The sequence below is a fragment of the Perognathus longimembris genome, chromosome 7 (genome assembly GCF_023159225.1).
Source record: "Perognathus longimembris pacificus isolate PPM17 chromosome 7, ASM2315922v1, whole genome shotgun sequence".
NCBI lineage: Eukaryota > Metazoa > Chordata > Mammalia > Rodentia > Heteromyidae > Perognathus > Perognathus longimembris.
In genome coordinates, this window is record NC_063167.1 from 30,083,507 (window position 1) to 30,110,875 (window position 27,369).

General features: G+C 45.4%; 3 protein-coding genes and 1 pseudogene across 9 annotated transcripts; 2 read left to right on the plus strand and 2 right to left on the minus strand.

Moving 5' to 3' along the window:
- Window positions 1–1,153: 1,153 nt before the first annotated feature.
- On the minus strand, window positions 1,154–6,023 carry Ccdc163 (CCDC163 homolog). 6 transcript variants are annotated; one of them, XM_048351189.1, is made up of 10 exons: window positions 5,417–5,936; window positions 5,289–5,322; window positions 4,919–5,062; window positions 4,737–4,818; window positions 4,290–4,479; window positions 3,780–3,847; window positions 3,117–3,184; window positions 1,821–1,867; window positions 1,653–1,697; window positions 1,154–1,612 (listed from the first exon to the last, which is right to left on the minus strand). In XM_048351189.1, the coding sequence occupies exons 1-10, from the start codon at window positions 5,446–5,448 to the stop codon at window positions 1,531–1,533; spliced, it is 792 nt and encodes a 263-aa protein (XP_048207146.1). In that variant the 5' UTR covers window positions 5,449–5,936; the 3' UTR covers window positions 1,154–1,530. The 6 variants fall into 6 exon arrangements, with proteins under 6 accessions (XP_048207146.1, XP_048207143.1, XP_048207142.1 ...); XM_048351186.1 differs by having other exon boundaries at window positions 4,919–5,109; XM_048351185.1 differs by having other exon boundaries at window positions 4,919–5,112.
- A 45-nt stretch (window positions 6,024–6,068) lies between these two features.
- On the plus strand, window positions 6,069–13,607 carry Mmachc (metabolism of cobalamin associated C). 2 transcript variants are annotated; one of them, XR_007211589.1, is made up of 5 exons: window positions 6,177–6,253; window positions 9,647–9,840; window positions 10,424–10,576; window positions 11,063–12,414; window positions 13,596–13,607. XR_007211589.1 is itself a non-coding variant. In XM_048351183.1 (4 exons), exons 1-4 carry the CDS (start codon window positions 6,173–6,175, stop codon window positions 11,474–11,476), a joined length of 843 nt encoding a protein of 280 aa, XP_048207140.1. In that variant the 5' UTR covers window positions 6,069–6,172; the 3' UTR covers window positions 11,477–12,440. The 2 variants fall into 2 exon arrangements, 1 of the variants encoding a protein (XP_048207140.1); XM_048351183.1 differs by lacking the exon at window positions 13,596–13,607 and having other exon boundaries at window positions 6,069–6,253; window positions 9,646–9,840; window positions 11,063–12,440.
- Window positions 12,558–26,280, minus strand: Prdx1 (peroxiredoxin 1). Its single transcript, XM_048351191.1, has 6 exons — window positions 26,126–26,280; window positions 23,079–23,195; window positions 20,201–20,354; window positions 17,854–17,976; window positions 17,488–17,618; window positions 12,558–12,882 (listed from the first exon to the last, which is right to left on the minus strand). Exons 2-6 carry the CDS (start codon window positions 23,182–23,184, stop codon window positions 12,797–12,799), a joined length of 600 nt encoding a protein of 199 aa, XP_048207148.1. The 5' UTR covers window positions 23,185–23,195; window positions 26,126–26,280; the 3' UTR covers window positions 12,558–12,796.
- Window positions 12,971–13,070, plus strand: LOC125355763 (annotated as a pseudogene).
- Window positions 26,281–27,369: the final 1,089 nt, after the last annotated feature.

Below are 27,369 nucleotides of genomic sequence, written 5' to 3' on the forward strand. Positions count from 1 at the left end.
CCAGTGGAAGAAACCTAATGAGGCCTCAGTGAGTTGCTATTGGTTCTTGGGAAATTTTGTTTTGTTTTTTCTGTTTTTTTGGCCAGTCCTGGGCCTTGGACTCAGGGCCTGAGCACTGTCCCTGGCTTCCTTTTGCTCAAGGCTAACACACTGCCACTTGAGCCACAGCGTCACTTCTGGCTGTTTTCTGTATATGTGGTGCTGGGGAATCGAACACAGGGCCTCATGTATACGAGGCAAGCTCTCTTGCCACTAGGCCATATCCCCAGCCCGGTTCTTGGGAAATTTTGAATTGTACAATCTAGAACAAAAAGCACAGGTAACATAACCCTTTCACCTAGAGATACTTTCCAGAGAGCAATTGCATGGCAGAAGGACCGGAATCATTAGCCACAAGGTTTTTTTTTTGTTTTTTTTTCTTTAATGAAATATAATAGGAATGAATTGGGGGTTTAGGTAAAATAAAAATTGCCCAGCATGTGAGACCCTAGGATCAATTCCAGCACTGAAAGAAAAAAAAAAGTAAAAAGAGACTGCGAGAAAGAAGAAAAGTATCAGAATACATCAATCCTAGTAAAAATAAGTACTGAAGCTTGGTACTGGTAGCTTATGCCTATAAACCTAGCTACTTGAGAGGCTGGGATCTGAAGATCAAGATTCAACACCAGCTTTGGCAAAAAAAAAAAAAAAATCCATGAAAGTCTTATCTCCAATAAGCTAGCAAAAAATCTAGAAGTGGGGGCTGGGGATATGGCCTAGTGGCAAGAGTGCCTGCCTCATATACATGAGGCCCTGGGTTCAATTCCCCAGCACCACATATACAGAAAACAGCCAGAAGTGGCGCTGTGGCTCAAGTGGCAGAGTGCTAGCCTTGAGCAAAAAGAAGCCAGGGACAGTGCTCAGGCCCCGAGTCCAAGCCCCAGGACTGGCAAAAAAAAAAAAAAAATCTAGAAGTGAAGGTCTGGCTCAAGTGGTTGAGCACCAGCCTGTTGCAAAAAAAAAAAAATAGCTAAAAGACAGCACTCAGGCCCTGAGTTCAAGGCCTACCACCAGCAAAAAATAAAATAAAATTGAATAAGCACTGAATCATGAAATCTTTTTTTCTTACTGGTAGTCATAGTCCAAAAATTCTGAAGGCAGCTCAAAGAAAGTCTCAAAGAGAGTGAAAGAAACTGAAGCCAGTAATAAAGCTAATATAGAATATAGGCTGGGTTGCTGAGGAGAGGCTATGATGAGCCTCAAGCGACAGAAACCAGAGATGCCCAAGTCCAGGGCCCTCCAGAATATCTCACTGTCTTCTGTATGCCCACAGCACTACTGCCTCACTCACTGCAAGGTTCCAGTTCATTATACTCACCAGAATGAGAGGTGCTATCCTTCTCAAGTTCCTTGAGCTTGTACTCAGGAGGTACAGCTCTAAATGTCTGTGGATTCAGACTTCAGAGGTAGAGATCACAGGAAACAGTCAAATAACAGGAAGAAGGTATAACTAAGTCTACCCCAGGTGGGTACAGATTCACAGAAAACATATCAGGGAGAGTTAAGCCACTTTACTGGAGGACGTAGGCAGGAACAGATGGGCAATGGACGTCTCAGTAGAAAGGATATATAAATATATATATGTATACATAGATATATATATATATATATACCAGCTGGATCCAGAAGGGATGAGAAGGCTGCCCAGAAACAAACCTCTGAGGGGAGGGGAGGGAAAGAAAGCTTCATCCCATTATTCTTACAAGTCCTTACAGGTCACTCAGGGGCATCTTGGAGTCCTGAAGGAATAGGTCCTCTTACTCAAAATTCTGGGCATATACCTGAAAGCTGCTGATCCCCAGGTTAGAAAAGGCGCTGTTTTGGAGATCTAAAGGGAAGAGAAAAACGAAACATCAGCAATCACTGTGATATGCAGTGAACTAGACACTAACCTGTCTGATAGGAAGGGACACAGTGGTTTAATATAAGTAACAAGAGAAATAGATGTATTCACAAAAAAGGCAGAGAGACTCCATTATTCTCATGCTAAATAATTAGGTGACTGGCATTCAGGTATCATTCAGATTCAGCCTCCCACAGACCTGAGATCCTGCCCTTAACCCCACCTAGTTTCCTGTTTCCTTTCCTAAAAAGTAGTTGGTTTAGTGGTACAGTGCTTGTCTAGCATGCATAAAGCCCTGGGTTCAATATCCTCAGTACCATATATACAGAAAAAGCTGGAAGTGACACGGTGGCTCAAGTGCCCAGGCCTTGAGTTTAAGCCCTAGTACTGGCAAAAAAAAAAAAAGCAGTTCCCAACTATTGTTTCTGTCTGGAAGACTGACATAGTGAAGGTGGTAGCAGCTTAGATTGAAGGACATGAACAGAGATCCTAGAAAGAACAGAATCAGAAACAGAGATGGTAGTGATGGTCGCAAGCACAGGGTTGTCTTCCTCCCTTATAATCTAAACATACAGACATCTCAGTGACTCCGTATCAGGTAAAGACTGCCCAATGCTGGCTGGCTTATGGACTGTAACCCAGAAACTCAGGTTGCTCCTATTACCCCTGGCCAAAGTTAGGATAGGTGAACTTCATGACACAATTCCCTCCACTGCCACAGCACCCACATCTTCTGACCTGAGGAGGTTATGCTCCTGCTGGGCATCCTGAGTCTCTGTCCTGGCAGTCTGCAGGGTGTGACCTTTGCCCTTCTGGCCCCTTTGCAGCTTCTCCAACATCTGCCAGACCATGAGCCCAGGTAGGACCAAACCTCTCCCTCTTCAAAAGGAAAACCCCTCCCACCTAAGCACATTTTAGAATGCTCACATGCACCAGGATATATGGCTTAGGACACATGGCCTAGCACAGGAATTAGAAAGAAGAGTTTTGAAGTCTTTTTTTTTTTTTCAGGGAGTGGGGAGGGGAGGTGCTGAGGATTGAACTCAGGACCTTGCGCATGCCAGGCAAGCGCTCTACAACTTCAGTCATGCCTCTAGTTTAAGAGGTGTTCTGGAGAGAAGTGGAATCAGCACTGGGAAGACAAGAGTAAGATGGAGCTAAGCAATGGTATGCTGGCCTGTCTGTACAACAGAGGAATTAACAGGGCCTCCATGAAGAAATAATCCTGAACTACCTTCCATCTGCTGGTCTCAACCTGGTGTGCCTCAGCCATCTGTTCGCGCAGCAGCTCCTGGTGCTGGCCTGCAAATGACAGAGAATGGGAGGAGGCTGTTGTACAACTTCTCTCTTTCTTCTTTGCCTTGTGACTAGCCTGGTATTGAAAATGGAGACAAAAGCATTCTGGACAGCTTTTGTTTGTTTGTTTTGTTTTGTTGGCCAGTCCTGGGCCTTGGACTCAGGGCCTGAGCACTGTCCCTGGCTTCCTTTTGCTCAAGGCTAGCACTCTGCCACTTGAGCCACAGCGCCACTTCTGGCCGTTTTCTGTATATGTGGTGCTGGGGAATCGAACCCAGGGCCTCATGTATACGAGGCAAGCTCTCTTACCACTAGGCCATATCCCCAGCCCTCTGGACAGCTTTTGGAAAGCTTCCAAGCTGACTGGAGAGACTAAACACACCGTGAGAAGCAAAGAGCAAGAGAGAACACTTTGCCAAGAGCTAGAAGGTGTAGCTCAACAGTACAGTATGAGCCTAGCATGTACAAGGTCCTGGTTTCAATCCAACAAATAAGTAAACAAACAAATAAGACTTTGCTAGAGTTCTCCATAGCTCAAACAGGCAGACTTGTATTCCAAAAAAGAGGGCAAGGGAACACATATTATCAGTCTTGTACTTACATAGCTGGTCCCGTAGCAACTTCAGTTCCTCCCACAGAATCTCTGACTGTTCCCACAAAAGTTGTGGCCTACAGGAATAACAGCTGTGTCACTCTAGAGTCATATAGCAAAGTTAAAGTGAGGAGGCCATCAGCCTACCAGAATATCCAGAGTTCAGAGGCCTCAAGAAGGTGAAGTCTTTGGCTGGGATAGTGCGATACCCCCGGATCCATCCCCAGTATCAAAAAAGAAAAGGAAGCCAGGTGCTGGTAGCTCACAGCTGTAATCCTAGTGAGTCAGGAGGCTGTGATCTAAGGATTGTGGTTTGAAGCCAGCCCAGACAGGAAAGTGTGTGAGACTCTTATGTCCAATTATGCACCAAAAGAAGAAAGAGAAAGGGAAGGAGGGAGGGAGGGAGAACGGGAAGGAGAAATTGAGGGAGGGAGGGAAGGAGGGAGAGAAGGAGGGAAGGAAAAAAAAAACAAGAAAAAAAAACCAACCCAAGAAGGTTAAATCTTGCCTCTCACTCACTCAGTCTGCAGCTCCTGGTGAAAGCTATTAGTAGTACTGTGCTTTCCTGTTCTTGGTCTTGTTTTCATTTGAGCATGGGCTAAGTCCAGCACCTGGCTCCTAAGGCCCTGAAGTTCCCTTTTCAGCTCCAGGCCTTGCTCCAGAACAAGGGCTTGCCCTTCTGGGCCCCCCTGCAGCAATTTTAGTGATGCTGTTGTAGAACAAGTTGAAGGTCTTAACCTTGCTGAGAGCTTCACACATAAATCTAGACACTACTTGCAAATTAAGATACATGTGCACACATAACAGGTAGGCAGCAAGATTGTGCAAAAACACATAAAGCTGTGTGAGGGGATAGTGGTGTAGCTCAGTGGTAGAGCACATGCTTAGCATACATAAAGGCTTTGGTTCAATCCATTACCAAAATATACACATCTTTGTATATGAATTAAAGAATTGCTCTGATACCTTCCAGGGCACTGATCCTGCACATCTGCTGCTCTCGTTCTTCTAGCAGGCCCTGCACAGTCTGCCTTAGTGTGTCAGTCACCTACTCAAGCAGCCAAAAAAAAAAGAAGAGCTATTATGTAAGAGGCTTTCCTAACTCCTAATATTTTCATCTCACACACACCTAGGATATCAAGGCTCACCTGAGCCTGAGATTGAATCTGGGACTTGAGAATAGTAATTTCATCCCAAAGAGAAAAAGAACTGTAGGCTTCCGTCCATCTCTGTCTCTCTGGGGCAGTGGTAGTCTTTAGAGCCCAAGGCTGTTGTACTTGGGCTCCTCCTGCCTTGAAAGGTAAGTGATGAGAGGAAATACAGGTTCCCGTCAGGTCCTCTGCTGAAGGAACAAGCAAGGGCAGAATCTATCTTGGTGAGGGAGCAGAGTTCTGGAAAGGAAATAATGAGTACTGGGAAGGAATAGGAATAGTAGATAGTACAGGCACTGGAAGAAGGCAGATCTTGGGGGTGGGGAGGGGCGGAGGGAAGGTTGGGAATAGAAAGGGCAATATTTACCTGTAGTGGAGACTCCAGAGGAATACAGCCTCTGCTACAAAGGAAACTTCCTCAGGCCAATAAGATCTAAATGTCTTTTAACTCACGCCACCCTCCAAGAAAGCCATGGGATCTCGGCATCTCCTTACCTTAATCCGGGCCATACTTCCATCAGTTGCATTTAGGAGTGCGTCAATTTGCTCAGACCAGCTCATATCATATCCTGTGGCAGGGGTCTAGCTCCCTGATTTCTCGTGTCCTTGTTCTCCCTAATGGGGATATCGGAAGTACAGCCCAGGAAAGACCACGACGTTAGGTGGAAAAAGGAGAACAGAAACACAAAACTGGGGGAAAGGATGGAATATATCACCATGGAATATACGACTCTGACACTAGGCAAAGGAGCTGATGTCTTAGGGAGCCGCGGGGAGGGAGCGGGAAGCAGAATATTCTGATAACGGAGTTATCAAATGAGAGTGAAAGGCGCCGAATCTTGATCGAGAGCCCTCCAAATCTAGGAGGCTCCAAACCTGTGTCACCAACCACTGCCGCCGCCGGGTTCAAACCCTCCAGGAGGTGGAGAAAATACTTCAGAGAGCACCGCCGCGCCACCCGGGAAAAAAGTCCGTAGAGGCGGCGGAGCTACGTTTCCCTGGAAACGACCCGTGCGTTCACTCCCGCCCCCCCGTGAAGCTTGTCGGGATACTAAGTCCTTCCAGGCTCAAAAGTTGTGGGCTCCAGAGACAGGCGAACTACGCATCCCAAGATGCATTGCTCAGAGCCAACTCTGTCCCGCTCTGGTCCCAGGAGCTTCTGGGAAATGGAGTCTAAGCTGACTGAAAAAGTAACGGCTGGGTTACCTTTGAGACTCCATTCCCCAGCAAGCTCAGTGTGCAGCGTGTGCTATGGAGCCGCATGTCGCCGAGCTGAAGCAGCAGATCGAGGACACACTGTGTCCTTTTGGCTTCGAGGTTTACCCCTTCCAGGTTGGTTTATCCCTCCTGCGGTCCAAGGGTGAGCTAAATGAGTAGCCAGAGTGCAGCAGGCATGAGGCCCCAGGATCCTTCCGATCCTCCCCCACGGCTCCTGCGGCCCGGTGGCCATCTAATGACCTGGACCGGGTGCTCGCTGGGGCTTGGATTAAAAAAAACTAGAGAAGCGGTCACATGTTTGTCCTTTTACCTCCTGTGATGTCAGATTAATGAGTGGAAGACAACATAGGATCTCATGGCTTGTATAGCTTTGTCATCTCCATAATTTACAGGAAGAAAGGTATCCCAGGGGGCTAGAATCACCTTGTTGCTAAAGACGTGAGGAGAGAGCAAGGCACCAGGAAGTTTGCGCGGGTATGATTTAGGTCAGTTGAGGAGGGAAGGGCATTCCTTGTGTGCAAGAGACAATTGGCTGGTTTGTTCCCTCTACCAACAGAGGGATAATTCATAATACTGCTAACCACCAGTACAGGATTGGGTATAGAAATTCTGCTCACCCGCCTGGCACCGAAGTCTCGACCGGCCCCCTTTCCACTGCAAGCAAGCATCCCTTTTGAAAAATTCTAGGGCTGGAAGCCTGGCTCAAGTGCTCATAAGCAAGGAGCCCTGAATCCAAAACCAGTACCAGATGTGTATGTGTGTGTGGAGAACACGTCAGTGCTGGATGCACTGAGCATCCAGTATACTCAAAACACATAGTTAAATCAACAGCTTGAGTCCTTTGCCTGATGCTTAAAAATTAGCCTACTTTCCACTCTTTTCCCTGAGAAATAGTAGCTTAGGTCTGTCTCCTGAATCTCCCAAATCCTTTCTTTTCTAACCCACCAATCTATGCTCTTTGGATTACTGTAATCTTGACATCTTGCTTCCAACCCATTCTCCATATGGAAGCTAGATTTAAATAATAATGCTATTTTACTTCTATACACATTGGAGATTGAACCCAGATCCTTGTATATGCTAAGCAAGTACTCTTCCATTTGTGCTATAGCCTCAGTCCTTTTTCCATTTTGTTTTCAAAACAGTGTCTGCTACCTTTGCCCAGACTAGCCATGAACTTGTTACCCTGTCTCTGTCTCCTGAGAAGCTAGGATTATAGGAGTGTACCACCATGCCTAATTTGTTTGTTCTTTCTTTTTTTCTTCCTACCTTCACTTTCTTTTTCTTTTTTATTGTCAAGTATTTGTACAAAGTTGATTCTGTAAGTCAGGTTAGGAGTACAATGCTTCTTGGTCAATGTTGCTCCTTCTCAATTTACTTTTTGTGTTTGTTTTTGGTGCCAATCCTGGGGCTTGAACTCAGAGCCTAGGTGCTGTCCGTGAGCTTTTGTGCTTAAGGCTAATACTATACAACTTGAGCCACACCACCACTTCCAGCTTTTTTGTTTGTTTGCCAGTCCTGGGGCTTGAACTCAGGGCTTGAGCTTCTGTCCCTGGCTTCTTTTTGCTCAAGGCTAGCACTCTACCACTTGAGTCATAGCACCACTTCTGGCTTTTTCTATATATGTGGTACTGAGGAATCGAACCCAGGGCTTCATGTATACCAGGCAAGCACTCTACCACTAGGCCATATTCCCAGCCCCACTTCCAGCTTTTTGGTGATTAGAGATACAAGTGTCATGGACTTTCCTGCCTGGACTGGATTCAATCTACAATTCTCAGGTGTCAGCCTTCTGACTAACTAGGATTATAGGTGTGATTACTAGCACCCAGCTTTATTCTTTAATATTCAGTAACTTCTCATTGCACTAAATTTTAGATCCATAGTCCTTATATTGATATCCAAGACCAATCTCAATCTCATTCCTACTCCTCTCTCCAACCCCTCCCCAATACAGATCTTTCACTTCTACAAAACTAGACAATTTGCTCTTCTCCACATATGTACAGTACTTAGCTTCCCATGTGGTTATGCTGTGGCCTTGTTTGAAATACACAGAGGAGCCTGGTACCAGTGGCTCATGCCTGTAATCCTAGCTACTCAGGAGGCTAAGATCTGAGAATCACAGTTCTAAAGCTAGCCTAAGCAGCAAAGTCCATGAGACTCTTATCTCCAATAAACTACTTAGTAAAACTGGAAATTGTTCTGTGGCTCAAGTGGTAGAGTGCTAGCCTTGAGCAACAGAGGCTCAGGGACAGTGCCTAGGCCCAGAGTTCAAGCCCAAGGACAGGTAAAAATAAAATACACAGCAGAGACAGGCATGGTGGCCCAAGCTACTTGGGAGGCAGAAATCAAAGAGTTGATGTTCATGGCCAGCCCAGGCATGAAAGTTTGTGAGATGAGACCCCATCTCAACCAATGGCTGGCTAAGGTGCATCTATTAGCAATAGAGAAAGCACAATGGCTAGGCTCAATGGCACTGCCTTTCATCCCCAGCAACAAAGTAGGAGTATCACAGCTCAGGCTGGCCCCAGCATCAACTAAAATTCTCAAAAATAACAAACCAGGACTGGGAATATGGCCTAGTGGTAGAGTGCTTGCCTCGTATACATGAAGCCCTGGGTTCGATTCCTTAGCACCACATATACAGAAAAAGCCAGAAGTGGCGCTGTGACTCAAGTGGTAGAGTGCTAGCCTTGAGCAAAAGGAAGCCAGGGACTGCTTAGGCCCTCAGTTCAAGCCCCAGGACTGGCTAAATAAATAAATAACAAGCCAGAGGCTAGAGGTACAGCTCAAGTAGCAGAGTACCTGCCTTCCAAGTGTGAGGTCCTGGGTTCATTTCCCCAAGATAACCAAACAATACACAAGAGTCTGCCTTCCCACATCAGCCCTCTCTCTCTCTTTCTCTCTCATAGGGCTTGAACTCAGAGCCTAGGCACTGTCCCTGAGCCTTTTCACTCAAGGTTAGCACTTTACCACTTTGAGCCACAGTACCACTTCCAGTTTTCTGGTGGCTAATTGAAGTAAGAGTCTCACAGACTTTCCTGCCGGGACTGGCTTCAGATGTGAGCCACTGGCACCTGACTAGCCTTCTGTTTTCTTATCAGCTTTCTAAACTCATTTTCCAAGAAAGCTTTTCTTAGTTTCAGAGGACCTTTGTCTGCCCCTATCTTAGCATTAATCATTGCCCAATTTTTATATTTATTCTTGGTTGGTCATGAACTCTGCTTGTTTTCTAGTGGTACTAGATTGAACTCAGGGCCTTGGGCTTGCTGTGCAGTCACTCTACTACTTGAGCTTTGCCTCTGTCCCTCTATCTGTATTCTAAGTCCCTGTCAAATTCAGATGAGTTGCCCATTCGTTATAGAGCATCAGTGAAAATTCATTAAATCAGTGAGATTGAGGTTTCAGCCAAATATATGAGATCTTTAATTCCTTGCTAAGGTATGGACTTGGCTGAGGCCTAAACTGGTTTGCCCACCTCGTCTGAGCTTTCTCTGTTCCAGGTGGCATGGTACAATGAGCTCCTGCCTCCAGCCTTCCACCTGCCCCTTCCAGGACCTACCCTGGCCTTCCTAGTACTCAGCACACCTGCCATGTTTGACCGAGCCCTCAAGCCCTTCCTGCAGAGCCACTACCTCCAACCACTGACTGACCCAGTGGATCAATGTGTGGGCTACCACTTGAGGCGTGTTACAGAGGTGAGCAAGGCTCAACTTTCTCTCAACTCCCATATATCTGATCCCATCTCCTCCAAGCTCAAGGCAGGGTCTAGACTTAGGTCTAGGAGCCATTTCACAAGTGAAATAATACCCTAAAACCAGTCTTGACATTCTGTGGTTTCTACTTATTCTGCCTTCTCACACTCAATTCCTACTACCTCTAGTCTGAAGTATATAAATGTCAGGCCATTCTTAGCCTCAAAGTGGAATAAGAGGCCAACATATTCTATGCATTGTTTACTTGCTTTTGCCTTACAATTGTACTTTATAACCTTTGTGTCTTTTTTAGAACAGTATTTCCCCACCACAAACTCACATGTACACAGACATTTAAACATGCACACACACAGAGACTCTGATAGGCAAGGCTAAATCACCTCTCATAATGGATCCTACTAGCTTTCAAACAGGCCCTCCTGAAAAGAACTGTATTGCTTTTCATTTTTGAGCCTCCCCGATTAAGGTCATATTTTCCTTCTTAGGACAGGACCGTGTTAAACAAATGGAGGCTCCCTTAGGACAGTCACTTCTCTCATGTTAACAGGATCTTATTCTATTCCAGAGGTTCCCAGAGCTGCAGATGGAAGTCATTGCAGACTATGAAGTACATCCCAACCGGCGTCCTAAGATTCTGGCCCAGACAGCAGCCCATGTGGCAGGGGCTGCTTACTACTACCAGCGACGAGATGTGGAAGATGACCCTTGGGGAACTCAGGTCAGACAGGTGTGAATGAGTAGGGACTGAGAAAAACTAGCAAAGGATGCTTAAGATACTTCTTCCAAGTCCCATTGTTCCTTCCTGTGATTGAGGTTGATACACAACCCAAGACAAAACATTCATGTTCTATTCAAAGGCCCAGCTCTTTCACATGCTTTCTACTTTCTAGGTAAACACACTACCACCGAGCCACACTTTCCGCCCTCACATGCTTTCTCATTTGCTGGAGGACACATCCAGTCAGAAAACCTGGTCACGGGATGGAGGGCAGGTATTAGACCTGTGGTGACAGAATTTGCCTTAGGCCAAATTTAAATGAGCCCTTGCTTATGACAAGGTGGTACAGAAGAGACAGGTTCATTTTTGTGTAGAACCAATGTGCATTAAGCATGTAATAAATGAACAAGGACAGCTTGCAGTGATGGTAGATTTGTGATGGTACCAAGGTGACCTCAATGACCTTGCTTTTTCTTTATTCACCAGCATATAGCAGGTGTATGCATCCACCCCCGATTTGGGGGCTGGTTTGCCATCCGAGGTGTGGTGTTGCTGCCAGGGATTACAGTGCCAGATTTGCCACACAGAAAGCCTCCTGACTGTGTACCTACAAGAGCTGACCGCATAACTCTGCTTGAAGGCTTCAATTTCCACTGGCGTGACTGGACTTACAGGGATGCTGTGACCCCTCAGGAACGTTATTCAGAAGAACAGAAGGCCTACTTTTCTACCCCTCCTGCTGAGCGGTTGGCCCTATTAGGCTTGGGTCAGCCCTCAGAGGAGCCTAACACTACATTGCCTAATCATCCTTTTCCTATGCTCACAAAGCCTCAGAATCCCAGCAGAGTGCGCAGCTGGCTCAGGCCCAGTGTCTCACCACCCATGTCCCCTGTTCCTTGATATCATCCTTCTCTGTGGGATCCCATTTATGGTGGTACTTGCTAGAGCTTTACTAGCTTTAGTGAAACTAGAGATTTTATTGTGGGGACAGTATGGCTATTTTTGATAATACAGTAGAGATCTTCAATGAGAGTAAGGCTCAACTTAAAGTTGGCTTTGATCAAGATAAATCCAGAAATCCCCAATTTGCCTTGGAATTTAAGACTGACAGTTACCATTCCTATTAAGTGGTCCAAGGTACTACTTGTTACAGGGCGTTATGGGCAACCACTCCCTAAGTAGTTACTAATAAACACGTGAAGCACTTTGAAAGTGCTTGATATTGTTGCTTAATTAATGATGGCCCTAGGAATCCAGTGTGACTGCTCATAGTTCCAGTTTGAATCACAAGGGGGGCTGACAGGTGTTAAAAGGTACCTTTGATACATACATAAATCTTCCTCAAGAACCCAAAAGAAACTTCACTTTACCCTGCTGAAAATCCCAAGACAGTATGAATAACTAAAACAGTACTATCTTCTAATGGCTAGTATGCGACATGACAAGTGAGTTGTATTGTACACCCTACCCAAAGTAACTATACTTGTTTGTCTTCCTTTCTGTTCCAAAGGGATAAAACCTTCAATTCTTGTCTTTTTTGAGGCAAAGATGTAAAACAAGCTGGCCCCAAATCTGAAATGTTACTTCTACCTCTGGAGTGTTAGGATTAGAGGCATGCAATGCCACTCCTGTTCGTTTCAATTTTCTTTTACAGAACATGCATTTATCCTAAGCAACTAAGCTGCTGGCCCCATGCAGCCCTTCCACTACTGTAAACATGGGAGTTTATTCGATGTCACATGGAACTTACAACCCACCTACTCATTCAAATTTCAGTGTCCTAGTCAACACCATAATAAGCTTTTCTTACCCTGCATGTACTGAAACATACCACTTTAGTATGTTTGTATAGGTAGGTAGGTTTATATAATCCCCTCCCCCCAAAGTAACTTATTGAGGCAGTTTTTCACGAGAAGAGGAAAGCAAAGAATAGATTTAATAACCAAAGATTAATAGTCCCCAAAATGAAGAATCATCAAGCTCTCAGTTAAAAGTTTAATAGACACTACCAAAGATTAATGGACATTGGTTTCCCCTGCTAGGCCATCATAAACATCAGATGACCTGCTCCACAGCACAACTAAGGTTTACCTCCCCAACCCTTACAGGGAAGATATGTATAGAACCACACCTCATCTTATATTTTAAACACGAAAAAAGTAGAAAAGTGACTTTGTTATTATGGCTGACTACTACAGCCTGACACAAATGATCCAGTGTTCACTTCTGCTTAGAGAAATATTCTTTGCTCTTCTGAACATCAGGCTTGATGGTATCGCTGCCAGGCTTCCAGCCAGCTGGGCATACTGCAAGAAAAGGTACCACTAATTAATAACCTGTGTGTGCCACCTTCCTCTCATACACATAAAGGGGCTACCTTAAAAACAGATCTGAGTGCTCACTTCAGCAGCATACATATGAAAATTGGAATGATACAGAGAAGATGAGCATGGCCCCTGTGTAAGGAAACATTCATGAAGTGCTCCATGTTTTCACATAATTTAGATTGTAAAGTTCTTGCCTTAATAAAATTCTTCGAACAGTAGGAAAAAACCCAAACATCTGAAAACCGGGCACTGTTGGTTCATGCCTGTAATTCTAGCTACTTAAGAGGCTGGATCAGAGAGGACCACAGCTTAAAGCCAACTCAAGAGCTGGGCACCACTGGCTCACATCTGTAATCCTAGCTATACTCAGGAAGCCAAGATCCGAGGATCGAAGTTCAAAAGCCAGCCTGGGCAGAAAGTCCATTGAGACTACCTCCAATTAACTACCAAAGTTAGAAATGGAGGGCTGGGGATATGGCCTAGTGGCAAGAGTGCTTGCCTCATATACATGAAGCCCTGGGTTCGATTCCCCAGCACCACATTTACAGAAAATGGCCAGAAGTAGCGCTGTGACACGAGTGGCAGAGTGCTAGCTTTGAGGGGAAAAAAAGCCAGGGACAGTGCTCAGGCCCTGAGTCCAAGCCCAGGACTGGCAAAAAGATAAATTAATTAAATAAAAATAAGAAATAGAGCTGTGGTTCAAAGTGGTAGATCGATAGCCTTGAGTACAAAAGCTTAAGGGCCAGCATAAAACAAAACCAAAACAAACTCTGGTCTCTAGGTTAACCAGCAAAAGCCAGAAGTAGAAACATAGCTCAAGTGGTAGAATACCATCCATGTAAGTACACCTAGGGACCCAAGCCCCAATAATTGTGTTTGTGAACATGAACACACAAACTTAAAAATGACTTCTAAGGGCTGGGAATATGGCCTAGTGGCAAGAGTGCTTGCCTCGGCCAGAAATGGAACTGTGGCTCAAGGGGCAGAGTGCTAGCCTTGAGCAAAAGGAAGCCAGGGACAGTGCTCAGGCCCAGAGTCCAAGCCCCAGGACTGGCAAAAAATAAAAATAAAAATAAAAGGCTTGTAAGTACTCCCTTCACATTCAAGAAATAGACAAGAATCGGGCACTGGGGGCTCATACTAGCTACTTAGGAGGTTAAGATCTGAGGATCATGGTTCAAAGCCAGCCAAGGCAGACTCCCAGGCTGCCTTCTAACTTGTAATTCTCTTGTCCCCACCTCCTGAATGCTTTACAAGGTGTGTATCACCATGCCCAGCTAAATGATGTGCCTGGCTATTGAGTACTGGCTTACTAGTCCTTTAGATTATGATTTTTTAAACACATGTGAAAAATGCAGGACAGTGGGCTAGGAATATGGCCTAGTGGTAGAATGCTTGCCTTGTGTGCATGAAGCCCTGGGTTCGATTCCTCAGTACCACATATAGAGCCAGAATGGGCCCTGTGGCTCAAGTGGTAGAGTGCTAGCCTTGAGCAAAAAGAAGCCAGGGACAGTGCTCACTCAGGCCCTGAGTTCAAGCCCCAGAACTGGCAAAAAAAATGCAGGACAGTGTTTGGTACACTCAGGCTCAGTGAATATAAAAACTACATATGAACAGCTGTTCCTGTTCTAGTAGATTGGAGGAAGAGACCAATACAGACTTAAGGAACTGCTTGAAGAATTTAGCCTTTATGTAAGGTGCTGGAAAAGGAAATATATACCCTGAAGAAATGTATACTTTGCTATTCCCTATCCTTTTTCCTTTTATCTTGACACTAAACCTCACTCCTCACCAGGGGGCAATCTCAGCAGCTGCTAGCAGATTCATTTGGCCACATGTGCTTCTGCAATGATGCCTCACAGTTCTAGAAGATCCTGATCCTACCCTATCAGAATCTGAACTCTAGGGGCTGGAAATATGGCCTAGTGGCAAGAATGCTTGCCTCGTATACATGAAGCCCTGGGCTCGATTCCCTAGCACCATATATAGAAAACGGCCAGGAGTAGTGCTATGACTCAAGTGGCAGAGTGCTAGCCTTGAGCAAAAATAAGCCAGGGACAGTGCTCAGACCCTGAGGTTCAAGACCCCAGGACTGGTAAAAAAAAAAAAAAAAAAAGTCTCATGGACTATTCTGACCAGCTTGAACCACCTATCCCATCCTCCAGATTTCAGCCTCCTGAGTAGCTAGGACTGGGGGGAGGGGGAGTTGTGTGTGTGTGTGTCCTGAGTAGCTGGGGTAGCTATGTGTATCAGCCTCCTGAGTAGCTAGGTGTGTGTGTGTGTGTGCGCGCGCGCGCGTGTGTGTGTGTGTGCATAAGACTTCAACTAGAGCCTTACATTCTCACTTGGCTTTCTGCCCAGGCTGGCCTTGAATTCATGACCCTCTTATTGTGTGTGTCAATATCACACCTGGCTTCTACAACTTTTCTCTAGGTCATCAAGGTCAGGAATGGAATGGGCCTTTGAAAACTAATCTAAGTTACTAATATTTCTAAAAAAGAAAATGAGATGTAGTAAAGAGAGCAGTATGTCCAGGCTCACCTGTGCCTTTGATCTGTTGTCAGTAAAGACTTGATCAGACTAATCTTATCCTCAATTACATTACATTGGAGTTGGGAATTCAAGATCCCTCCAACCCCTTTCACATACATAGCAATTGGGAGCTCACTTTAGGAGCTGAGCTCCTAAAAACTAAGTTAAGAGTGGGCTGGAGACACAGCTCAAAGTGGTAGGTACCTGCCTAGTAAGCTTGAGCCTATGAGGCCCTTAAGTTAAACCCTGGTACAAAAAAAAGTATAGGGGCTGGGAATATGGAACATGGCTTAGTGGTAGAGTGCTCGCCTTGCATCCATAAAGCCCTGGATTCAATTCCTCTGCAACACATAAATAGAAAAAGCCGGAAGTGGCGCTGTGGCTTAAGTGGTAGAGTGCCCAGGAGTGGCATAATCAATCAATAAGTAAATAAGTAAGAAAGTCTAGAGGTACAACTTTCTCAGCATTTCAACATGCCCCAAGTTTTATCTCCAGCACCACAAACAAAACAAAAACCACCTAGATAACTACTGGTTGAGATCAGTCTCATTCTAACAACTACAGCAACTATACTGAAAAAGGGGGAGCAACAAGAGAACTATAATATTATTATTCAAGTCTTGGGATAAAGTCAGGTGCTGGTGGCTCACATTTATAATCCTGTTACTCAAGAGGCTGAGATGTGAGGAAAGCATCCAAGACCTGGAGTTCAAGCTCTATTACCAGCACCCTCCCCACAAAAAAAAATAAAGAAAAAAAGGCTAGAATCTTTCAAAAACCCAGGACCTTACACATGCTAGGCAAACACAAACCATTAAGCTACACACAACTCTAGGCCATTCAGTGTCTTATATGTGCTTCTTTCCCCCCAGGCCCTTAAGTACCCAAATCACTTGAGTCATATTACCAGTCCTTTTTGGTTTTAGTTATTCTTCAAATAGGTTCTCACTTATTTTTGTCCAAACAATCCGGATTACTCTGTACTAGAATCTTTCTACCTATGCCTCCCAAGTAGCTGATTACAGGCATATATCATCCCTAGTTCAGAGATTTTTATAACATCCTAACACTATGACAAGAATATAAGGACAGAACTGCTAGGATTGGAACAGCAGGAAAAGGGGCTATATTCTAATAAATACCAGACTAAAACCAAAAAGTTGGAGCTCGGTATGATAACTACCTGTAATCTCAAAGAAGCAGAAACAAGAAAATTGAAGTTTGAGGCCAATCTGTAAGTCCCCATGCAAACAAACTCCCTAAAGATTGAATGTGCCTGATCATGTTTAGGGTTGTTTCTGGTGTCTGTCCTATGGCTTAACGTCCCTCCCTGACCTTTATGATTTTTGCTCAAAGCTAACATTCTACCATTTGAGCTACAGTTCCACTTCCATCTCCATGGTTAATTTGGAGATAGGAAGTCTCGCAAACTTTCTTGCCCAGTCTGGCAATATCAGATTCTCAGATCTCAGCCTCCTGAGTAGCTAAGATTATAGACATGAGCCACCAACACCCATCTTCAGAGACACTTAAAATTTCTTGATTAGACATTCTACCCTTTTTTGGGGCAATATGAAGCTTGTAACTCAGGGCCTGGGCACTGTCCCTGAGCTCTTCTGCTCAAGGTTAACACTCTACCACTTTGAGCCACAGTGCCACTTGTTTTCTGGTGGTCAACTGGAAGTAGTCTCATGGGACTTTCCTACACAGGCTGGCTTTGAACTGTGGTCCTCAGATCTCAGCATCTTGAGTAGGTAGACATTGTTTTTTTTTGCCAGTCCTGGGACTTGAACTCAGGGCCTGAGCACTGTCCCTGGCTTCTTTTTGCTCAAAGCAAGCACTCTAATACTTGGGCCATAGCACCACTTCCAGCTTTTTCTGTTTATGTGGTGCAGAGGAATTGAACCCAGGGCTTCATGCATGCTAGGCAAGCACTCTACAGCTAAGCCACATTCGCAGCCCCTAGACATTCTACTCTTCTTTGGCAGCCTTTGTCTCTATTACCTTCCCCACTACCACCACTGTTGAACTATTAGTAGGCAGATGACTTACCTTCCCCATGTTTGTCAGTGAACTGGAAAGCCTGAACTAGTCTCAGAATCTCATCCACAGAGCGGCCAACAGGAAGGTCATTTATAGTAATTTGCCGAAGGATTCCCTTATCATCAATGATAAAGAGGCCCCTGGGAATATGACAATGAAAGATTGAGGGGTTAGTACAGGTTTCAATTTTGCTATTACAGCAGAAGAACATGAAGTCTCAAAGAAATGAGCTGATCTCCAATACTTATATCAGCACTGCCATTAATGAGGCACCTACACTAAAGAATGTAGAAGGTGATCTGTTCAGATCCAATTCTCCTTTGCTCCAAACAAATGGCTAATATGAACTTACTGAATGCTATTCCAGGTACATACCTGAATGAGATACCTTCATCAGACTTCAAGACTCCATAATCCTGAGCAATGGTGCGCTTGGGATCTGAAACCAAGGGAATGTTCATGGGTCCCAGTCCTCCTTCTTTCTTGGGTGTGTTGATCCTATAACCAAAAGTACATATATAGTCACATTCATTCAACTCTTATGTAACAGGAATATTAATTGTACCCATTCTTCTCCACATCTTTCCCATATCTAACTTTCCTAAAAAACTTTAAAGTTTTTTTCCCTAAATGTATGGCTGAGAACAACTAAAGCTAGTCAGCAAGTACAAATCAAGGCTCTTTCCTCTGCTGCCAGGTAGTGAGCACAATGAAAGAAAAGTCAGAACCCAGAAGTCAATACTTGAGCCAGGTATGATAGCACAGACCTGTGATCCTAGCACTCAAAAAAAGCATAAGCAGGAGGATGGTGGGTTAGTTCAATGCCAGCTTGACTGTATAAGACGACTGTCTCAAAACAAACAAAAAACAACAGCTGGGATGGGAATATAGCCTAGTGGTAAAGTGCTCGCCTCGTATACATGAAGCCCTGGGTTCGATTCCTCAGCACCACATATATAGAAAAAGCCAGAAGTGGCACTGTGACTCAAGTGGTAGAGTGCTAGTCTTGAGCAAAAATAAACCAGGGACAGTGCTTAGGCCCTGAGTTCAAGCCCCAGGACTGGCAAAAAACAAAACAAAACAAAAAAGAACGGCCAACAATAGTCGGGGAATCATGCCTATAATCTGAGCTACTCAGGAGGCCAAATAAGAATCACATGTATTTTGCCATGCAGAGGTTAATTCTGCCACAGATTTATTGGTTCCTGATATACATAAAACAAAGTGTACCTCCAATAGAAAGGAAGCAAGAATGATTATGAAGTAACAAATGTAATAAAGGTATTCTTCCTAAAAAATAAAATAAAATAAATCTAAGAATCATGGTTCAAAGCCAGCCTGGGTAGTAAAATCCATGAGATTTTTTTTGGGGGGTGGGGGGGCACTGCCTATCCTGGGGCTTAAACTCAGTGCCTGAAGGCTGGTCCTGAGCTATCCCTCTACCACTTGAGCCACAGTGCCACTTCTGGCTTTTTCTGAGTAGTTTATTGGAGATAGAGTCTCAGACTTTTCTGCCTCAGCTGGCTTTTCACCATGATTCTCAGATCTCAGCCTCCTGAGTAGCTATGATTAGAGGCATAAGCCACCAGCACCTGGTCCAACAAACTACCAAGGAATAAAGCTAGAAGTAGAGCTGTGGCTCAAGTGGTAGAGTGCTAGGTGTGAGCGAAAGAAGCTTGGGGATAGCACATAGGCCCTGGATTCAAGCCCCAGGACCCGCAGAAACAAAAAAACAAGGAGGTTAGGAATGTAACTCAGTGGTATAACTTTCCTAACACAAGAAAGCTCTCTCTGGGGCTGGGAATATGACCTAGTGGGTAGAGTGCCTGCCTGCCTTGTATACATGAAGCCCTGGGTTCAATTCCTCAGCACCACATATATAGAAAAGCCAGAAGTGGCGCTGTGGCTCAAGTGGAAGAGTGCTAGCCTAGAAGCCAGGGACAATGCTCAGGCCCTGAGTTCAAGCCCCAGGATTGGCAAAAAAACAACAACAGGCGCTTTCTCCAAAATAACCAGCAAATACCTGGCAGGAAGCATGGCCCAAATAAGAGAATACCAGCTGAGCAATCAAACTCAGCAAACTGAAGGACCTAAATTCAAACTCGAGTACTGGCAACAAAAAGAAGGCCACATGCTGCCAGGCATAATAGCATATATTTACAACTCCAGCTACTCAGGAAGCTGAGGCTGAAAATAATTAATTTAATCCCAGTGTTGAAAGCATCTCAGAACCCAATCTTAAAAATAAAGTGGGGGGTGTGGGGGGGAGGTGGGAAAATGGCCTAGTGGCAAAAGTGCTTGCCTTGTATACATGAAGCCTTGGGGCACCACATAAATAGAAAATGGCCAGAAGTGGTGCTGTGGCTCAAGTGGCAGAGTGCTAGCCTTGAGCACTAAGAATCCAGGGACTGGGGCTGGGGATATGGCCTAGTGGCAAGAGTGCTTGCCTCATATACATGAGGCCCTGGGTTCGATTCCCCAGCACCACATATATAGAAAATGGCCAGAAGTGGCGCTGTGGCTCAAGTGGCAGAGTGCTAGCCTTGAGCAAGAAGAAGCCAGGGACAGCGCTCAGGCCCTGAGTCCAAGCCCAGGACTGGCCAAAAAAAAAAAAAAAGAATCCAGGGACAGTCAATGTTCAGGCCAAGTTCAAGGCCCAGGACTGGCAAAAAAAAAAAAAAAAAAAAAAGCGCCTAAATAGTAAATGGACTGAGACATTTACCATGCCAGATGACAGAAGTGAGAATCCACAGAAGCACCAATCACTTGACAGTTGAGTTTCTTAAATTCTTCTACTCTATCACTGAAAGCAATTATCTCCGTAGGACACACAAAGGTGAAGTCAAGAGGGTAAAAAAAGAACACAACATACTTCCCTAAGGGGAAAGAAAAATAGGAATCACATGTTAGTTTTTAAACAGTTTTCCCTTATGAATAAGTCAAACATATCTTCCAATTGAAAGATTTATTTCTTTTTTCTTTGGAGGCTAGGAGGGAGAATAGCTCTTTACTTCAATGATAGTGCTCTACCACTTGAGTCACACCTCTACTTTTTATTGGTCAACTGGAAATAACAGATTCTGTTTGCTCAGGCATTAATGGCAAACACAGTATAATGACTCAGTGCTAGCATGTTCACAAAACATCTCTTAGTAATTATTTTTATAACTTGTTATAAAACTTGTTATACCAGGAAGCTCTCTGAGTGGACAAAAAGAATTCCTCTGGTCGCATGACTTATCTATCAATTTGTTTTTAGCTGCCAACTGAAGAAAAAACACTTTTAAGTCCAATTTTTGTCATCTCTGAGTTGCTAACAGCATAAACACCAAGTTATCCAATGAAGAAAAGCAAAAACAAGGAGATAATTATCTATTAAATGGCCCAATGCTTATAGTGTCCAGAAAATTGATTTGCTGGGTTCTCAAGAACAATGGGACCGGGAGCCAGTAACTGACACTTGTAATGCTAGCTACTTAGGAGACAGACCTGTGGATCCCAGTTCAAAGCTAGCCCAGGCAGGGAAGTCCATGAGACTCATTTCCAATTAACTACCAAAAAGCCAGAAGTGAAGCTATGGCTCAAGTAGTGGGGCACTAGCCTTGAGCAAAAAAAGTTAAAACCCCAGGACTAGGGCTGGGGATATGGCCTAGTGGCAAGAGTGCTTGCCTCGTATACATGAGGCCCTGGGTTCAATTCCCCAGCACCACATATACAGAAAACAGCCAGAAGTGGTGCTGTGGCTCAAGTGGCAGAGTGCTAGCCTTGAGCAAAAAGAAGCCAGGGACAGTGCTCAGGACCTGAGTCCAAGGCCCAGGACTGGCCACCCCCCAAAAAAACACCCCAGGACTAGCACCAAAAAAAGGAGGTAGAGGGGTAAGATAAAGTCAAGCTAAACATTTTAGCACACCTGGATTCCCAGCACTCAAAAGGTAAGGCAAGAGGACCACAGAGTTCTAAGCTACCAGTCTGAACAAAACATGATCTCCTCCCCACTCCCATAAAAGGGAGTCAAGTTCTTTACAGTTATACCACAGTAATGGGTTAAATGATTTCACTAATCACACAAAAATATGCTTCTAACAAGAAAAGTACTGGTAGTAATAAGACTTCTGGCTACAATTTTATTTTAGTCACTCAGACTATCACTGACATAGATCTTCAAAAACTGGCCACACACTTAATGGACTGAACTACTGGAGCAGTTCCAAGTATTCACTTATTTCCGGGTAGCAGTAATATTTTCAAAGTTGTTTTTTTAATCCCTTCAGTCATCTAAACAGTTTCTCTGGTGCTTTGCATGTCAAGTCTCAACAAGTCAAGCCCTGGAGGGCAGGGAGCAGTGCTCATCCTCAACAATGTACCTTTATCCTTGGTCCTCTTTATGAGGCTACTTACCTTGTTTGGCCATAAAGAGACTCCCCCTCCCCCTTCCCATAGGGCTCTACATACCTCCACTGATCTGAAAAACTAAGTGTGACATGTCAAGACACCTAATTGAATGTTTTACCCAAAAGCTAACAAGAAACAAGCTATACCACTACGGAAGGTAAAGGTTTAAGGTTTAACTCTGTAGTTTCAGGTTTATGTTTCTTCAACTTTTTTGTCAATTGTGGAACTTGAACTCAAGGCCTGGGTGCGGTCCCTGAGCAGTTTTGGTCAAGACTAGCATTCTACCACTTTGAACCACAGCACTACTTCTGGTTTTCTGGTGGTTAATTTGAGATAGAGTGACAGATTTTCTCGCCTAGGTTGGCCCTAACCACGATCCTTAGATCTCAGCCTCTTGAGTAGCTAAGGATTTTAAGTATGAGCCACCAGTGCCTGGCACTGCTTTTTTTCTTTTTGTTTTTAATACCACTCCCAAGGCTTGAACTCAAGGCCTCAGTGCTTGTCCCTGAGCTTTTTATGCTCACAACTGGTGCTCTGACAGTTTCTTTTCCTTAGTCTGCTGGTTAATTGGAGATGAGAGTCTCATGGACTTTCCTACCAAGTCTGGCTTTAATGACAATCCTCAGACCTCAGCCTCTGGAGTAATTAGGACTACAGGTGTGAGCCACCATGGCAATCTGTAATTGTCTCAGGAGACCAATCTGATTTCAACTGCAAAGCAAGAAAGGAAAATTCTGGATAGGATTTGTCAAGTATCTGCATGGAACTATGAAACCAGAAAGTGGAGTTTTAACAACTCTTCTTCAGGGGCAAAACAGTCCAGGAAACCTCCCTAATTCCTCTACATAGTAACATTAGTGCTATTATATACATGTTTCACAAACAACAAAAGTCTGAAGACCTGAGATCTGAAATTAAATGTAGGAGGCTTCTTTGATAATAAGACAATTAGAATTTCTCCAATAATATTATTGAGGAATACAGAAAAATTGGGCTGGTGCCTCCAGATGTAATAAAGTATGCTTTCTCTAGAAGCAGGACCTACAATTACCCCCATGATCCCTGCTGATAATCACATTTCACTTCCATAATGAACCTTCTGCTCTAAAAACTAGCCTGGGAAACATAAAACATTTTTTATAGTTACGAGACATGAACCTAGCAAATCATCCCAAATTCTATTAATATGCCCACATAATTACTCTTACCTTTGTAGTCAGAAAGGCTTATGTCTTTGAACTGACCATCTGGCATAACAGCCGTGGCTTTGAAGCTGGGGGCAGGGTACCCAATTTTGGCATTTCCTGAGGACATCTTGCTATCAGCTACAAAGTATAACAGAAATGACATTAGAAAACAAGTTTTGTTTTGGTCTCTAGATAACCAACAGCTTTCACTTTAGCTATAGTTCTATCAAGGAATTTTCCAGTAGTCAACAATACATTAGGGCTAGATGCCAGTAGCTATTCAGGAGGCTGAGGATAATGGTTCGAAGTCAGCCCCAGGAAAAAAGAACTGAGACTCTTATCACCAACAAACTACTCAGAAAAAGCCATAAGTGGCACTGTGATTCAAGTGATAGAGTGCTAGCCTTGAGCACAAAGAGGATCAGTGACAACAGCCAGGCCCTGAATTCAAGCCCCAGAACCAGCAAAAAATAAAATGGTTCAGCAGGGCTGAGAAAGTAGCTTAGTAGTAAAGTGCTTGCACAGCATGGGGGAAGTCCTAGGTTGATTTCCTTAGTACCACGTGTACAGAAAAAGCTGGAAGTGGTGCTGTGGATCAAATGGTAAGAGTGCTAGCCACGAGCAAAAGAAACTCAGGGATAGTGCTCAGGCTCTGAGTTCAAGCCCCAAGACTGGGGGGGAGGGGTCAGCAATTTTGCTTATAAACCAAAGTCACCTCCTCTCTCACCCTTTTATTTGTTTTGTTTTTCTGGCCAGTCCTGGGGCATGGACTCAGGGTCTGAGCACTGTCCCTGGCTTCTTTTTGCTCAAGGCTAGCACTCTACCTCTTGACCCACAGTGCCACTTCCAGCCTTTTTCTATATATGTGGTGCTGAGGAACTGAACCCAGGGCTTCATGTATACGAGGCAAGCACTTTACCACTAGGCCATATTCCCATCCCCATCTCCCACCCTTTTGGAACCATGGTTTATGCAATTGCATTTAGACAGTAGCAGAGAGAAAACTGAAACCAGAACCCAACACTGAATGCTTGACTTCCCAGAACACTGTGAACTGTAGGCTCTGAACAGAACTTGCCTTCATAATGTGAGATAATCACTTGTCCTTTCTCCAGGTAGATTTGTTCAATACAGCAGACTACATCTGAAGCCAATCAAACTTTGTAAGAACCAAGACCAATATACTGACATTTACTCAGTTTCAAAACTGCTTAAAGGGTGCTAGCCTTGAGCAGGAAGAAGCCAGGGACGGTGCTCAGGCCCTGATTCCAAGGCCCAGGACTGGCCAAAAAAAAAAAAAAAGACAAAACTGCTTAAACAAAAAAGTGCTTTCAAAAATGTTCCAAAACTGGTGTGGCAGTGGGGGTGGGAACACAGTGGTTGTCTCCTGTAATCTTACTCAGGAGGCAAGAATTTTTTTTTTTTAAGATCCTCCTTGGAAGCCAGCCAAGCCAAGACAAGAGTCCTGGGACGGACTCAGGCCCAAGTAGAATAGCAGATAGCTCACAAGGTAGAGAGAGTTCAATACCCACTGGGGTTGGAGAGTGCACAGGCACCCAGAAAAACATGTAGCCAGCCCAGCACAGGAGGATTAGGAGTGCAGGTGGATCACACCTCTAATCTTAGCTACTCAGGAGGCTGAGATCAGAGGGTCATGGTTCAAAGTCAGCCTGGCAGGGCAGGAAAGTCTGCGAAACTCTTATTTTCAACTTAAAAACTACAAAAAAAAGCCAGATGTGGAGCTGTGGCTCAAGTGGTAGAGCACCAGTTGACTGAAAAATCTAAGGGGCATTGCTGAGCCCATCATCAAGCCCAGTACCTGTGCCACCACCACCAAAAAAAAAAAAAAAAAAAGCTTCTGATTTGAAATGATGGTGCAGGGCTGGGAATATGGCCTAGTGGTAAAGTGCTTGCCTTGCATACAGGAAGCCCTGGGTTCGATTCCTCAGCACCACACATATAGGAAAAGCCAGAAATGGTGCTGTGATTCAAGTGGTAGAGTGCTAGCCTTGAGCAAAAAGAAGCCAGGGGCAGTGCTCAGGCCCTAAGTTCAAACCGCAGGACTGGCAAAGAAAGAGAAAGAAAATGAAATGATGGTGCAATGACTACAATAAGTACCCTGAAGCAGGAGAATCTCAAGTTGTACACTAAGTGCTGTTAAGAAGATACTAAATGGGCTAGGAATGCGGCTTAGTGGTGGTAGAGTGCATGCACGAAGCTCTGGGTTCGATTCCTCAGCACCGCATACATAGAAAAAGCCAGAAATGGCGCTGTGGCTCAAGTGGTAGAGCGCTAGCATTGAGTGAAAAGCCCAGGGAGAGCGCCCAGGCCCCAACTTCAAGCCCCAGGGCTGGCAGGGGGGAAAAAATAGGATCTTTAGCTTCTGGAAACTCTTTTGTTGTAATTACTTAAAAGTTTAAGAAGAAAAACCTTTTATTAGGAAAATGGAGAACTAAAAAGGACTCGACCTTCGACATGCAAGGACTGACTTATCCTAACACCTTTAACTGTTTTAAAATAAAGCAGGCTGCAATCAAATACAGGGTATGACCCTAACATAAATTTCCTTCAAGTCCAATATTCCTTTGTAAGGCGCTTCTCCCCCGCCACCACCACCCCACCCAACGTCCAAAGCCCCATCAATCCCAGGAAAGACTGACTTCCGGCCAGTGTCAGGTCGCTCGCCATCGACCGAGAGAATTCCCAGAACCCCAACGTAGACCACGCCCCAAATCCCACCTCAGGTCTCCGGAAAACTTCAGTACAAAGTGCAACAGCCCTCCCGGCCGCGGCAGTCAACACCACCCTCTGCTCCTATGGCTTGGGCAAGAGGAGACTCGACGTTACCTACGGGTTCCAACAGGTTCCTCACCCACTGAGGTCCACGTGGGAGGTGCAAGTCGCTCCCGAGCAACTCGCGGCCACTAGGCCTCACTCAAGTCGCCTCACCTCAACACCCGCGGCTGAGCCCGAGCAGGTAGGGAGAGGATGAGGCAAAGGCGACCGGCCCAGCGTGCGGGGCGGCGCTGCACCTTGCTCTGCCGAGGCCGCGATACTCGCCTACTTACTAGTGCGGAGCCACAGATCTCGAAACCAACACCGCTACGCAGCAGGAAGAGGATGCGCGAAGTCCGTGCGGGGCGCTGCTTTTATGGCACACGGGGCTCTCGCGAGAATCCGAATGGGCCAGGGGTGCGAGAGAAATGGAGAGGTGGGGGGGTGGGGTCCGAGCCCCGCCCCGTCCTGCCCCAGCCTCGCCCTGGGGGGGTAGAGGAGGGAAAATGACTCAGCGTTTTAACTTGTTAGGCCTCGGGTGGTCGGTGGAGGGGGGCGGGGGGGTCGCGGGGGAAGTCCCCCTTCCTTTCCCCGCCCCCAGGGGCACGAGTCGGTCGGCGGAGAGAAATCCTCGTGCGGCCGGCGCCGGGGCGCCCCGCCTTTAACTGGGGTTTTCTGCTTGGGGACCCAGCCTCTCTTTCCTTCCAGAACAAGCTTTTCCCTCACGAGTCACACCTCGTGGTGTGAGGATCTGCGCTGCTGCCCACGGATGGCCCCGTGGACTCACACGGAATCCTGAGAACCGTACACGCAGATAATAAGTTCCTCGCGGGACCCCTAGCCCCTCTCCCTTCACAGAGGTACCTAGGCCTCCTCCTCCATGACCGGGAGGCCCTGGGACGCCGGAGGCGGCTTCCCACCGAGGTCGAAAGGAGTCTTCCTGAATCTGATCCCTGGCGCTCCTCTGATTTGTGGTTTGAAAAACTGGGGCTCTGCAAGCCGAGCTTCCGGAGTTACAACGCCTGGCGGTCATGGCAGCGGTGAAACAGGACTCACACTAAGAACTCACACTGAGAACAGGTTACAGAGCTGACTTAGTACAACGTCCAGCTCCAGCCGCGCATCAGAAAACTTCACTAGTCGCTATGATTAACTCCTGTGCTCACTTTTAACGTCCTCCTCACAACCAGAGCCTAAACAGAAGCCTGCCAGTCAGCTTTTGGTCAAGTCCGGGGAACCCATTCTTTCCCCCAGGGGGCTGAAGCATTCCTTCCTCTAAAGCTGCTCCAGACTTTCCAGACTTTGGTTTGTACCCAGAATTCCTCCAGCTACTGACCTTCATTATGAACCTCTTGGCCATTGACCATCCCCCACTTTTGTGCCCAAGCAATAACCAGCCGCACAGCCATGAGGAAAGAGAGAGAGAAAGCATTTGCGGTACTTCACTTGATTCCATGTCTTGTTTACTCCCCCAGACCTTCTAGAGGATTGGATTTGTCTCACATCCACCTCTTAAAACCTCAAGTCTCACTACAGC